General features: G+C 29.3%; 2 protein-coding genes across 2 annotated transcripts; both read right to left on the minus strand.

Annotated features, from left to right (window-relative positions):
* Positions 1-3,372: 3,372 nt before the first annotated feature.
* On the minus strand, positions 3,373-4,602 carry LOC137807996 (putative expansin-A30). Its single transcript, XM_068608886.1, has 3 exons — positions 4,398-4,602; positions 3,985-4,300; positions 3,373-3,868 (listed from the first exon to the last, which is right to left on the minus strand). The coding sequence occupies exons 1-3, from the start codon at positions 4,549-4,551 to the stop codon at positions 3,556-3,558; spliced, it is 783 nt and encodes a 260-aa protein (XP_068464987.1). The 5' UTR covers positions 4,552-4,602; the 3' UTR covers positions 3,373-3,555.
* Positions 4,603-7,456: 2,854 nt separating this feature from the next.
* Positions 7,457-11,309, minus strand: LOC137807997 (PGR5-like protein 1A, chloroplastic). Its single transcript, XM_068608887.1, has 11 exons — positions 10,875-11,309; positions 10,653-10,780; positions 10,420-10,516; positions 10,215-10,315; positions 9,781-9,837; positions 9,340-9,416; positions 9,165-9,216; positions 8,302-8,412; positions 8,132-8,229; positions 7,944-8,019; positions 7,457-7,790 (listed from the first exon to the last, which is right to left on the minus strand). Exons 1-10 carry the CDS (start codon positions 11,062-11,064, stop codon positions 7,950-7,952), a joined length of 981 nt encoding a protein of 326 aa, XP_068464988.1. The 5' UTR covers positions 11,065-11,309; the 3' UTR covers positions 7,457-7,790; positions 7,944-7,949.
* Positions 11,310-14,377: the final 3,068 nt, after the last annotated feature.

Consider the following 14,377-nt stretch of genomic DNA (forward strand, 5'->3'; position numbering starts at 1 on the left):
ATTCTTCTGCATGCTTTTTTATCAGATTAACGTTCTCCCCTCCTCCTTTACCATCACATTTTTCTTTTACTTTCATTTAATATCATTTAAAGAACCTCCTTTTCTTACTTTCAACTTTCTAATTCACTTTCCCAAACAATGTCTACTTAATTGTTAATTAAAGATTAAACTCATTCTATTCTTATTAAATGTACACAGAAACTTATAACATCTTCAAACTTAAAATATCTATATTTATCTTAGCAATTCATTATATATAATAACTTAGCTAAAAACAGCTGCCACGTGATGTGATAATAATTTTGTATTCTAAGGAATGATATGTTAATACTTTTACTAATGTAATACTTACTCATATCTATCTTTGTTGACAAAAACATAAATACCAAAAATATTTCTATTCTTTGGGTAACAAAAGAAAATTTGTATATTTTAATGCCAACTAGTATTTTTGAAACAATTAGAAAGTTTTATGTATATATATATTTAATCATAAAACAACTGTTACTTTTGTATCTATCCTTTTATAATTTCATGACGTTAATTTCAATTTGAGCTTCTCGTTTTATTAGCTGTTGGTTAGTAATATTATTTAACATAGTAAATAACGTTTTATGAACTCATCGTCTTCATATATACCCTCTTCTCTTTGTCCCTTGCTTGTGCTTATACTCTGTACTAGTAACGTAAATAGAATATAAAAAACACATAATTGAGTTTGGATATAAAATATTGAAAAAAATATATATTATTTACTGTAATTATTCCCAGTCTTCATAGTGGTTAAACAACGTTGTTTACATGAACTGAAAGGTGCTATATGCACTCATCATGCAAAGGTATCTCTGCTAAAAACAAAATTAAAGAAATAGCATGCGCAAATAAACACATCGAATTCTTTTACCAACTCATTTTCAGAGCAGGGTAGTTTCAGTTTTTTTTTTCATTAAAAAAAGTATTTTTCCAAAATTCAAATCTTTTAAAATATATCACATAATGTTACCTCTAAAAAACTACTTATTTCTTAATTTTAATTGAACATATCCTTAAATTTTAACACTACATTAATTATATACTTCACCCTTTTTAATTTGTAATTAAAATTATTCTGTTATTTGGTCTGTGCATGGATATGTAAAAATACTAAATTTAGATGCAATAATGAGTTTTTATTACAAATTATGAAAGATCAGACAACTGAAATGTATTTAAGATAAAATTTACTAATAGATCAAATTTGACCGGATTGACTCATGCAGTTAGTAAAAAAATTAATTACATTTAAATCAACTTAATCCAACTTCAGTTTAATTGAACTGGGTTGTTACCAAGTTGGTGTATATTATTTATATTTAAGTTGAATATATTTATAAATATATAATAAATTTGGACATCTTAGAACAGAATTGAATAGAGAATAAAAGGTATATTTTTAGATGTAGTTTATAGCAAGCATCATAGGTTTAGGTGAAAAAACAATTGATTAACTTGATGTGGAAGGGCAAAAGCTATAAAGAGAGTTAAGAATTGTTCACATATCACATGGGATTTATTAAAGTTTGGTATATAAATTGATTGAAGACGTAGTTGTATTTAAAGCACGCTGTATAAGAAAATAAGAAATCGATAGATACATAGACATGATGTGAAATGAATGATGATGAGGAATGTGGAATAAGGCACAGATCCGTATGGTGTTTTCACGTGATATATTTCGTAAGTAAAATTCTTCTTCTTGTTTAAGTCGGAGGCACGTAATCATACCCCATCTGGTAACTTTTTTTTTAATGTTTATGGCAAACAACTCACCTTAAAAAAATATCATAAATGAATGAATATTTGTTTAAAGAACACTGTTTCACATTTAGGATAATGTTTGAAACAAATAATAATAATACTTACCCTTATTGATTTTATAAATGGAAAATATAATTGGTATTTTGGTAGCAGCAGCAAAGTATGTGGTATTGAGAAAGAAAATATAAAATACTGAGAACGAAAATGGCATCATGGTTAGGAGCAGACAGCCATTGCTCAAGTACAGCCCAAGCTGCAAGAAAACAACAAGCTCTACCCTACTACCTTCCAAGATTTCAAACAGATACTCTCTATTTTCTATTTCTATATACCAAATTAATCAGATTTAGATCTTTTTTTGGCCTTTTTTTAAAGATCAGATTGGATCTTTCATGTAACATGAATGCTAGTAAGAATTTTTAAACATAAAAAAAAAAAAATTAAACATTTTTTTATTCATTTTTTGTTTTTAAATTGGAAATAAGATCAACTTTACTCTAAAATTAACACAATTTTCAATAATCAAGACGTTCTTTCTAGAACTTTTTGTTGGTTAAAATTTATTGGAAATATCATTTCTTTTAGTAAATCTCACCTTTAAATAAGGAAAAATACGCATTAAATACAATGAAAGATTTCCAGACAAAGTTATAGTTTTTAATAAATTTTATTCAATAATAAAAATATGTTTAAAAAAGGTGTAGTTATTAGTTAACTTTCTTTTAAAAAAAAATACGAATTTAACTTTTGTGTATACGCAAAATAAAACTGTAAGTTTAAATTTCATCCGATGCGAGATGTGTAAAGTGCTGGTTTGGTAGTTTTAAGTAAATACATTTCTTAAATTGGAATAATGTTTGTCTTGATTACTATCTTACAAGATTAGCATCTTATTCCTTTAACTTTAATTTGGATTTTATATTGGTGTTCTAGCTTTTTAACTTTATATAATTTTGTTAATGAACTTTTCATTTCGTGTGACATTGGTTAATCACTTAAAGCACTTGGTTCTTCTAACAATAATAACTTAACTTATTCCAAATATAACAAATATAAAGTATAAAAACATTGTCCAAAATGACCACATTGGTGTTCTAACTTATTCTGGATACAAAGTCACGCGACCCACAACCCATACAACATCTTCCTTAACCATACCAACTGCCATGGTAGCATAGCACATGTCATGGCCACCAAACCCTCCCTTCACCACCAACACACATAATTATTGTTTCACCTCCATCAGCAACCCAAATTCTCAATCATAACTCACACCTTATTAACTTCCCTATGATTAAATAATAACATCATAAACACTTAGGTTTTGTCCTTTGTTTAATTTGGACATTCAAGAGTTGAATACCAAAATGATTAATTAATATCAATTTTGCAAAAAAGTATAAAATCTTTTATGCGAGATCAGAAAAGGAAAGTACCAGTCATCAAGTGAGACGTGAAAAACAAGATATGTGGAGATTTTTTTTTTGATCCCGCGCGCTACACATGCGTATGCAGCATATATGTTGATGAGTAAATAAAATTACTTATAATAATAATTTTTCATGATTCTAAATATTTGACGAATGGGAGAAATTCTCATTGTGGCAACTGTGCCAGCATGTGTGTGTGAGAATTAACTTCATGGGTGAAATTTGAAGTTTGCTAAACTAAGAGAATGGACAAATATTTGTGGGAAATTGATGACAAAAGCGTGGAGTTGAAATGAAGTAAATAAAAGGTTGATTCGATGTGTGGTTTTTAACTGAAGTTGACCTGGGTGGAATAAGTTAGTCCTACGCCCCAGTTGGTGGGAGCAGCATTCCAAGCTATTATAGTCTCCTTGGTAGTGTAAGAAGTAGCCTTAAACGAAAGAGATTGACCACTCAAAGTTGCAAATGCTTGGTAAGAAGCACCCCAATTGTGGCTCATGCTGATCCACTCAGGTCCACTTCCTTTCACCCACATGTTCGCAATGTCTCCTCCTCCTCCCACATTCATCACATACACAAGTAACCAATACCCATTTCCTTGGAAAGAGAATCGTAGCCCCGAACTCTTCACGCAAGCCACTCTGATCAATTATTCACATAATCAGAGCTACATCTTCACTAATACCATAATTAAGAATACAATCAAGGAATTTAACATACTAATCTTTATTCTGTAAACAACTAAACCATTAATTACCTGCGGTACATAACAGGAACGATTCCAGCTTTCCACTGTGCAATTTTCATGAAAGCGGGCTTGGACATGTCAAAATGTGAACGGGGTGGGTTGCACCACCCTCCGTTATCAGAGGGTTCGGCCCAATTAGGAGGGCAAATATTGGTGGCAGTCACTGTGGTGGAAACCACATTGGAGAAGCATGCACTAGATTGGACACACTTTATCTCGTAACATGTTCCACATGCATATCCATCGTTGAACAATGTCGAGCTCAAAGCAGCTGTGTCTGTCCCATAACCGTTTATCAACAAATTTCCATATCCACATGCTCCTCCTTCAATTAATTATCAACTCATTTGGTTAGTGTAAAGTGCATATGTTTCATTTAACTATAAAATGGTTTATCGTATTAATCAATTTTGGTAACATACCCATGGTGGCAGAAGCACTCTCGTCACCATAAAATGTGGCATGGGCTGGTATCCATTCACTAGCCTGAAATGAAGCCGCTACTGTTGCTGGCTTTCCCATGATTACGAATATCGAAATCAACAAGAAGCTACAATGTTGAAGAGACACAGCCATTGGTGAATTTGTGTTGTTTCCTCTAGGAGAATGATTTGTGCATGGTAAGGGGTTTGTACATGTATGCTTATATAAAACGACCACTGGACCAATTCTAGTACCACGTAGCTCATTCAAATAAATTTGTCTTCGTGATCCCCACGAACTCTAATCTCTCAAGTCAAACACTGTATATATATATTGTTACTCTTCTTTTCTTCCTTTCAAACAATATTGCAACCCAATGATGTAGGAAGGAATATTTATATTCAATATCATTACGTAAGTGAAAAACGTGCCAACATGTTTCTTATGTGTTGTCCTTCATCCACCAACCACCAGTTACAAAATTCATTCATTTTCATAATAATCATTTCTTCAAGTCCACACTTTGGACTAAAACCGCGCACCAATACTAGAGAAACCTAAGTGATGGTGGTTCACGATGTTAAATTAGGGGGAACGTTACTTAATTGATATCTAAATTATAAAAAGTTAACTTAGTTCCACATATTTTTTGTTATTAGAAAAATATTAAACACATATATACAGAAATAATTTGTATTGGATTAAAATCAAGATTTCTTTAAACAAGATGGGAATAACTTTAGTCTAAACAAGAGATCAGTTAATTTTCTCTTTTAAAATCTAAGGTTTGAGTTTATAAGTTCCTAATGAATTTTTTAATAGTATTAAAATTTAGTTTATAATTTTTTATTACTAATAAAACTATTTTAAATATTAATAAATTACTGCGTCAAAGCGTCCAAGTTTTAAATAAAACTTGAATCGCACAAAACTGGATAGATATAATGTGCACCTAATTATTAACCCTGTGTCCATTATACTATTTTTTTTTTCACAAGTGTAATTCTTCTATTAATTATATATACAATTTCTATTATTATTATTATATATTATATATTATAAATTATAGTCAATTATAATATTTTTTGCACAAGTGTAAATTATATATTATAAAAAATTGTTTACAAATGATTTTAAAATATTTTATTTTATTTTAATATAAAAAAGGTTTTTATATGAAGAAAAAAGTACTTGTGGATCTCAAAATTGTTAAAAAAGAAAAATTATAACTTAGAGATTTTCAAATGCAAAAAAAAAAGTCTAATCTTTTTTACAAATATTAGTATTGTTTCAAACACAACTTATTATGAAAAAAAAAAAAAAAAACTCTTTTCTAAAAAAAAGTTGAAATCTTAAGATTTCATTTCACTTGTCTGATGGTTTTGGTTGTGAATAGATTTTCTTTGAGAATAAAAACAAAAAAACATACAAAGAAGACAACCAGGTCCAAACTCTTTTCAAAACATTAATCTTGTTTCTTCATTTTTTTTAAACTAAGAACCAATTTTTTTTATACAAGTTCTACTGTCTCTTTAAATTTTAAAGAGTACTTTCATCTTTATCGGGAGAATGATAAATTCTAAAACATATATTAGTAATATTCATTTTAGAATGACATAAAAAAATTTAATTTTCGTTTAAGATAATGATATTTTTTAGTTTCTATATGACTCAGAAGTTACTTTGGTTTCATATTTTTCAGGGTTAATATTGACTTTGAAAATAAAATAAAGTTCAATTTTGTAATTATAAAATTTGAAACATTATTTTATTAAAAAAAATAATGTTTAATTCAGTTACTGTGGTTTCATATTTTCAGGGTTAATATTGACTTTGAAAATAAAATAAAGTTCAATTTTGTAATTATAAAATTTGAAACATTATTTTATTAAAAAAAATAATGTTTAATTCAGTTACTGTAGTTTCATGTTTTCAGGGTTAATATTGACTTTGAAAATAAAATAAAGTTCAATTTTGTAATTATAAAACTTGAAACATTATTTTATTAAAAAAAATAATGTTTAATTCAGTTACTGTGGTTCCATATTTTTCAGGGTTAATATTGACTTTCAAATAAAATAAAGTTCAATTTTGTAATTATAAAATTTGAAACATTATTTTAATAAAAATAATGTTTAATTCAGTTACTGTGGTTTCATATTTTTCAGGGTTAATATTGACTTTGAAAATAAAATAAAGTTTAATTTTGTAATTATAAAATTTGAAACATTATTTTATTAAAAAAATAGTGTTTAATTAGGTTTCATATTTTCAGGGTTAATATTGACTTTGAAAATAAAATAAAGTTTAATTTTGTAATTATAAAATTTGAAACATTATTTGTTTAATTCACGTATGCTTATTTTTTATTGGTTAAAAATAAAAACAGACTAATATCCTTAGAAAATTTAAGGTATTGTATCTATGAAGCTCAGACACTTCTCTTAAATGGCGTGTCGGTGTTCGATACTCGTATCGGACACTGACACTCATATCGAACACCGACACTCGTATGACACCTATAAGACACGTTTTCATGAAGTGTCCAATTCAAAAAATATTTGTTAGATTTCTAAGAATTCTAGTACGATTCTAACACAATTTTAAAAAGGAAAAATACATTAATTTTTTAAAAATTCAAATTTTATTGTATAAATTGTTATTATGATTATAAAAGTAAGAAAAAAATCCTTGTGAATCAATCATAAAAAACATGTTTCTGTTACAAAAAATAATCTGAAATATACTTGTGCACATTAATTATTATTGTCAATTTATATAATTCATAATTACATAGTATATAGATTTGTGTCCCATGTCAATTTATATAATTCATAATTATGTATCATGTCAAGATTTATGTCCCATATCCTACATTTTAAAGATTTTATAGTTTAAAGATTTTACAGTTTAGAAAGCTCTTTCAATCTCAAACTTTTGTATTGAAAGAATGCAAGAAATAATATTATGTGTTAGCTTTAATTGCGTAAATATTGTCAATTTTCCTTGCTATTGTTTATATTCCTGGGGATGTGGGATGCAAAGGGCGTGGCCTCAGTAGTAGAAGGAAAATTTTGCACAAGTGTGAAACAGAAATCCTTAAGTACACACATTATTCTAAGTTAGTCTTATCGATGGTGTTAAGCACCCTCATCACTCAACTCTTGAGTAAAGACAATCCAGTGTATGCTATACAATGTCCATATTACTTACAAGTATACAAACACCATATACTTACAAGTACGATGGTGGCACATAGAATTGAGATGACACCAGTTGTGTGTGACAGTGATAACATGACTTCCAAGACCATTTTCTCTGTCACTCTCCCAAGAACTTCTATTATTGATCACCACCCATTGCTGGAACAATAAATATGATTTCAAGCATACCTGTATGTAGGCATTATCAGGTGTCATCATCATAGATTATCTTGGCAGATTTCTAACTAGATAGTAAACAAAATTAAATATTATATTGCTACATATGCAGAAAATATACGTAATCATAGAGTAAGCAAGCAGAGAGATTCAAGAGGAATGTACCTCTACTTAGGCATTACTTCCTTCTGGTAATGTAATCAATCTTGTAGTTGAATCATATTCCATTGCAGTGCCACAGCTGAGGCAAAATGTTGGCATGCAATTGTTAAGTTAATGGCGTAGTATAAATAATATAAGAAATTGAATCACATGAAGCAACGATGGTTAGTTAATTAGCTGTATTTACATACTTGGAGCATTTGACAGTGTTTGTGGAACCACCATTTGAAATTGACAGTATAGTCCCAAAGAAAGAGGTATTTTCAGTACCACAGTTCGGACAGGCACCCTATAGAAATCAAATGTCAGTAATATGTAGTAATTAAATATAACCTACAAGAGACTCTCAGGAAAATTGTACCTTTAAAATCACAAAGTCTTTTACAATGGCATTTGTCAGTGTCAAAGCTATCCACACAATGAGGGGAACCGCAGCAAACCATGTGAAAATGAAACTAAAAGGTTCCGGCAGCTGCACTCAACAACAATTCATAATATCTGTTATAATTGCATTAATTGTAAATGTTGTTAGTGTCAATGAAACTTTCATCATCTAAGCTTTTTGATTTCAGTGTCCCCTCCTCACTGATTTCTCAATAGAAGAAACTTGATCCATGGACAATCCATATTCCAAACTAGTTATGCTGACTTCTTCAGGGATTCTGGCCAGGTAATGGACTTATAAAGAGCAATATGGTCAATTGGTAATCATTTACCACAACATTATGAAGCCAACAAACACATTACAAAGTACTTCTATCATATATTACTTGATTTCATTTTTTGTTTGACTACAAAGATTTTGGATCATCTAAACTCTAAAGTGTACCAGCTTAGACTTTACAGAGCAAACTGCAAGATTGTAACTATTTTTGAGAAAATTGAATGAGTTTCTACAAATCAATGAACTGTTATCATGTTGCTTGGTGTACTTCATAAAAAAAATTAGAAACCACTGTTTTTTCTTTTACATAGGCCATCTACTCTGCGCTTTGCTCTCTGAAGTTCACTCTGCATTTTAGACCATATATTTTTTTCTAACCAGAAGATATAATAAACATTCTAATAATATACAATCAAACATAATTCCTGGAAATAAGGGAATAAAAGAAAAGACTGTAAGAATGAAATTACTGCCGGATACTATGACATTCTGGAATCAAACTGCATCCAAATGACCAGTTTTGGAATGGAAGATAGAAGATAAAAATGAGGGGAACATACCTCTAGCAGATATGTGATCTCAAATCCAGTCAGATCATCAAGGAAGAAGAACCTAATGTATTAGAGGGAAAAGAATTAAAATTGAATATAAGCATCTTGCATCTTGAACTAAAATTTTCGGTAAATACATCATGAACCCATTACTCAAATAAAAATTATAAAGAAAGCTACTTACAGTCCTAATGCAATCACTGTAGCTGGGACATTCAGCAGGAGCATCTTTAAATAATCAACCGATAGGTCACTGTAAACCTATAAATGGACTGTAATTAGTAAAGAATAAAGATTAAAAATCTCAGATCCAAGAATTCATGAATCCAAAATGGTTTGATCAAATCCTAAAGCTGAATTCTAATGACTAAGAAAGAAGCATTTGATTTGACATGTAAAGGTCATCCTATATCTCTTGTCAGTACTTTTTATGATACAACTGATCTTAGTAGTTTATACTCGAATTTAAAAACAAATCTCTCTTTATAATGAAATAAGGAAAATTAATTACTCTTTCCTTTGTTTAATAATTGCAATAATGATCTAATCAAAGAGAAACTATACATACAACCACAACCGACAAGCAAAACTAAACTCAAAGAATAGATTACAGATTAGCACGCACCTTTCTACTACGAAGACTGCACCTTGGACCCTCAGCCACAATTTCACTCCCTTCAATCTGGAAAACAACTATGAGATCAGTAAATAATACCAGAAGGAGGAGATGTTCAGCTACTAAAGTAATTCCAATTGCATTCCCTAATTTCAGTGATCAATGCACAAGTGTTATTTCATTTAGTATGAAAGCTTTCCAAAATGACACCCATGTGATAAAAAAATTCATGAACTGCTGTACTGGTTCTCCCTTTATTTGAACTTGTGATATAGTATCAACCCTAAGTTCTTAACCATTGATATGATCTGGACGACATACTTTTACTTCTTTTTTCCTTCAATTATCAGGGAGATGATGATGATGTTACACATGTTCATAGATGCACCGTCTGCTACAAAAAGACTTTCAAATTTTGATCGATGAAAAAAATTATAGCAAACCTTTAGCCTCAGTTTCAACTCATCAAACTCTTTGTCATTCATAATTGGTTTTCCAGACACATAGGCCATAGAAGCTTCCAGGAATTTTTGCTCATCAGAACCTGACAATCAACCAACAAAGACACTTCAAAATAGAGTTACCCGTTTTAACACAAATTCAATGATAACAACAGCTTCAGCTACTGTGAGCGAAGTTGTCTCATACTTAGCATGACAACGCTGCTTCCTTCCCACATGAGTTCTTCCTTAAGATTATCAAATTCTTCATTAGACATGATAGCCTTTCCCTCATAATAGAATGCCTGTCGAATAGAGAAAAAAAAGAAAACAATTAAAAAAATTAATTCACATACACAAAAGTTAATTTCTGTTTTCTGTTCAATCATCGCTGATCACACGTAAAACATATAACCAAACTTAGAACTTGTGGGGCCATACTTGTAGCGCTTGAAGAAAGTCCTGCTCAAGTTCACCAATTGATTTCTTCTCTTTTTTGTCTATGCTACAATAAGGGAGGATTTTACTATCAACAGTATTTGCATCATCTTCAAAGTCACCAACCCTGCCTGAAAAAAAAAGAACAAGTGGGCAGAGAGAGAAGGTGTTGTTAGAAGATGAGAAAGGAATGATGAGTTTTTAGAGATGATGTATTGTGGAGACCTTGTTGATCTGCAGTGGCCTTAGGAGAAAGTAGAAATAGCCTGCGGCGGAGGCATAAGTGGCGTCCATTGAAGTGAATGAGGTGGATACCAGAAGGAGAAGAAGAAGACAAGGAAGAGATTGGTGTCAAGGGTGCAGTGCATGGACGAGGGAGTGTTAACATGAAGGCTAGTTTACTAGCCGTGAACATGGTGATGGTGGTTGTTGTGAATCAAAGTAGTGCAGTGTAGCTGGGAAAGTTGAAAGAAAGTGGTGGTGTTTGTTTTGTTTGGAGGGAAAGGAGGATTATGGAAGAGTGAAGAGAGGTGGAAGATAAGGTAACTGGAACGTGTGGAGGGAAATGCAACGGCTTATTCCCCTTCCTTCCTTCTCTTCGCTAATAGACAACCTCATCATATCGCTTACTACGTTTGTTTCTTACATGTCTGTGATTACGTGTTCTTTAAAAATCTGCTGTGGGCACCCTCATCTGTTGCGTTGGCTTCACTATCGCCACGGCTTTTACCCTTTCACGTAGCAAAGGAGAGGCCCACATCAAATGCAACAATCATCTTATTGGTTTATAAAAAGAATTGAAAAATGTAATATTTAAAAAATTATTTAGAAGGAGAAAAATAAAAATTTCTCTTTAACCCACGGAGAAAAATATAGGTTAACAGCATATAAGAAAAAATATTCATATTTTACACTTATATAATAATTTGTATTAAAAAATATGATTAAAATAATAATTTATTGAGTTATTAAGTGAGAAGAATTCTTTAAGTGAACAATATAGACACTCAACCACAAAATTCAAATGTCATAAGGAAGAATAGTCATCTTTAATATATCATAAGTGAATTAGAGCAATTCCTTTAATGCATATTGATCAACACATATTTTGGTTTCCACTTATGCCTCACCATTCAATAACCACCATTTCTACTTCTCATGTCAATTTTTTTTTTTTTTAATATTAGTCGATATTATTACGGACCTAGTTGCAATTATATTTTTTCATGTATATACACCGTATACTTTATTTTTTATTAGTATTTTAAATTACATGTGTTTAACATAAAGATTAAACTTAAACTGTAAATGATAGTTTATTATATGAATATTTTCCTCTACACATTTACTAAAGCAATTAAGGAATGCTTCTAGTTTCCAAAATCCTCTAAATCAGCAATGCAAACAAATGCTTCCAAAATTTTAATTACAGAAATTAATTTTTAAAATTATTTGAAGAACAAAATAAGTAATAGTTCATAAACGAACTCTAATTTCCAAAATTTTCGATATTGATCAACCACGGCTTAATCATTTTGTTCCTTGAATAACAATATTTGGAACTTGCTTAGTCACAAAAATGATTGTTTTCATCCATAATTTATTCCCTAATATTTCTTATGTCATTGTGTTTATTATTAAACAAATGCTATTAAGATTCTTTTAAATTGGATTTTCAAATTATTTAATGGGTCGATGAACAACCATTCACATTTAATAAACCTAAACCCAAAAAAATTCAAATCGATCAACTCTAATCCTAATCATCTTGTTCCTTAAATTAAACAACCAACGATTAGAGTTCATCTTTTTATGACAATAATGATTATATATTCATGGTTTTTTCTATGTATTTTCTTGTCTCCTTATGTTTATTGTTGAACGTATTTGATATTAAAGTTGAATGTTTATGAAAAGTGAATAACTTTGTAAGTATAGGATGTTTACAATTTTTGTATGTTCGATTTAAATTACATATGTCTTATAATACGATACAATTATTTTTATCATTCTTTCAGTGAGATTATAGTGTTCTTATATGAAAAATACAATATAATTAAATATTAAATATCTAAATACTTAATTTAATTAAAAGTTTGTGCCATGATAAATTTTATACTCAATTATAAAATATTTAAATGTTTAATCAAGTTAATTGGTCCCATATTTTTTACTATTAGGTTTATATGATTTGTCACGCTAGTTGCAAATTGCATTGTCATCTATCCTATTATAATGAACCCAAACCTTTGAATGAGTTTTTGTAAGTTTTCTCTTGAATCCTTAACATGGTTCAAATGAAAGGAAGTTTTGATATCAATAGTGATTAAACTTCAAATTGTAAATAGTGAGCAATACCTTTATATAGGATGTTATTGATGGCATAAGAATTGAAACATTCATACTTCCCGTGTTAGTGATAAACTCAAAACAACTAATATTTTCCATTTGTGTGGATATTGAAACAATTACAAATTTCCAAAACATTTTAGCAATAATCACTTTGTTTCATATAGGAATAATTAATAATAATCAACAAAAAGAATAACTACAAATACAATTTGTCATCATCCACCCAATCAAATGCAAAGCACACATTAGAATAATGCAACAAACATTGTTGGTGCCCTTTCTACTCACGAGGAAGAACTTGTATTTCTATAAATTATAAGCAAGACAATGACATATACATACAGAAGGACGATAATGTTTTCATTTGAAAAATTTGATAAATTAAAATGCAAAAACATTCCACCTGAAATAAAGATTTAGGGATTAGGGGTCAAAAAGACGAGATTGTATTGGAGAAAATGTCATAGAGGTGAATAACACATGCAAAAGGCAAAGACAGATGGTGAAAGACAATAACAAAGGTTAGAATGCTAGAGTTAATGTGAAGAAGAAGATACATTACCACAATATTTAGGTTTATTTGTCTGTTAGGATTGTGATGTGGCAGAAATAATTGACAAAGATGAAAATGTTAGCTTTGATACGAGGAATGACACTCCATTATGAAAGTGTTTAGTTTGTTTGTTTGATGTTATGGTTGAAATGCAATAAAAGTGATATAAACTTATCATCTATATCCCATATAAGAGTGGATTAATTTGAATTGAATCATGTTTGATGAAATCATAAATTAAATTCAATCCAATTTATTAGATAGAGTTGAGTGATCAAGTAATCCAACCTATTAAATACAACTACTACTTTCCTTACATGAAAATTTACATGTAGTTTTCAAAAAAAAATTATGTATATCATTGCTTTTCAATTAATAATTAGGATATTTTTTCTTCAAACCGTGAGTAAATAAAATCTAATTATCAATTCACAATAAAATACATTATTATTATTATTATATTAAATTTTATTGTAAGAAAAGACCTAAATAAAATTCAAATTCTTAATAAATGACCTTTTTATTTTAAATGTTTAATAATATTTGTTATATATTTATCTAACAAATTAACTATTTTATTCAGGTTTTTTGAGTCAAACATATATAGTGTTAATATATATATATATATATATATATATATTGTGTGTCATATGTATATTTTCTGGATATATACTATACTAAAAAGAAATAAACTGAAGGGCTTAAAAAGAAATTAAAAAATATTTGATGTTCAGAGAGCCAATATAATATGAATGCCATTAAATATGTTTTAGAAGTTTAAATAAAAATTTGATAATTTATTCATTAATTTGAAATTGAATAC

This window comes from Phaseolus vulgaris, chromosome 3 (genome assembly GCF_000499845.2).
Source record: "Phaseolus vulgaris cultivar G19833 chromosome 3, P. vulgaris v2.0, whole genome shotgun sequence".
NCBI classification, from domain to species: domain Eukaryota; kingdom Viridiplantae; phylum Streptophyta; class Magnoliopsida; order Fabales; family Fabaceae; genus Phaseolus; species Phaseolus vulgaris.

What these genes read in the sequence shown, in the direction of transcription:
- LOC137807996 (XM_068608886.1), bottom strand. Translation starts at nt 4,551, where the DNA reads ATGGCTGTGTCTCTTCAACATTGTAGCTTCTTGTTGATTTCGATATTC. An exon ending in GAGTGCTTCTGCCACCATGG is followed by an intron (nt 4,301 to 4,397) that starts GTATGTTACCAA and finishes AATTAATTGAAG; the next exon opens with GAGGAGCATGTGGATATGGA. An exon ending in GTTCCTGTTATGTACCGCAG is followed by an intron (nt 3,869 to 3,984) that starts GTAATTAATGGT and finishes ATAATTGATCAG; the next exon opens with AGTGGCTTGCGTGAAGAGTT.
- LOC137807997 (XM_068608887.1), bottom strand. Translation starts at nt 11,064, where the DNA reads ATGTTCACGGCTAGTAAACTAGCCTTCATGTTAACACTCCCTCGTCCA. An exon ending in GCAGTCTTCGTAGTAGAAAG is followed by an intron (nt 9,417 to 9,780) that starts GTGCGTGCTAAT and finishes GTCCATTTATAG; the next exon opens with GTTTACAGTGACCTATCGGT. An exon ending in AGATCACATATCTGCTAGAG is followed by an intron (nt 8,413 to 9,164) that starts GTATGTTCCCCT and finishes TGTTGAGTGCAG; the next exon opens with CTGCCGGAACCTTTTAGTTT.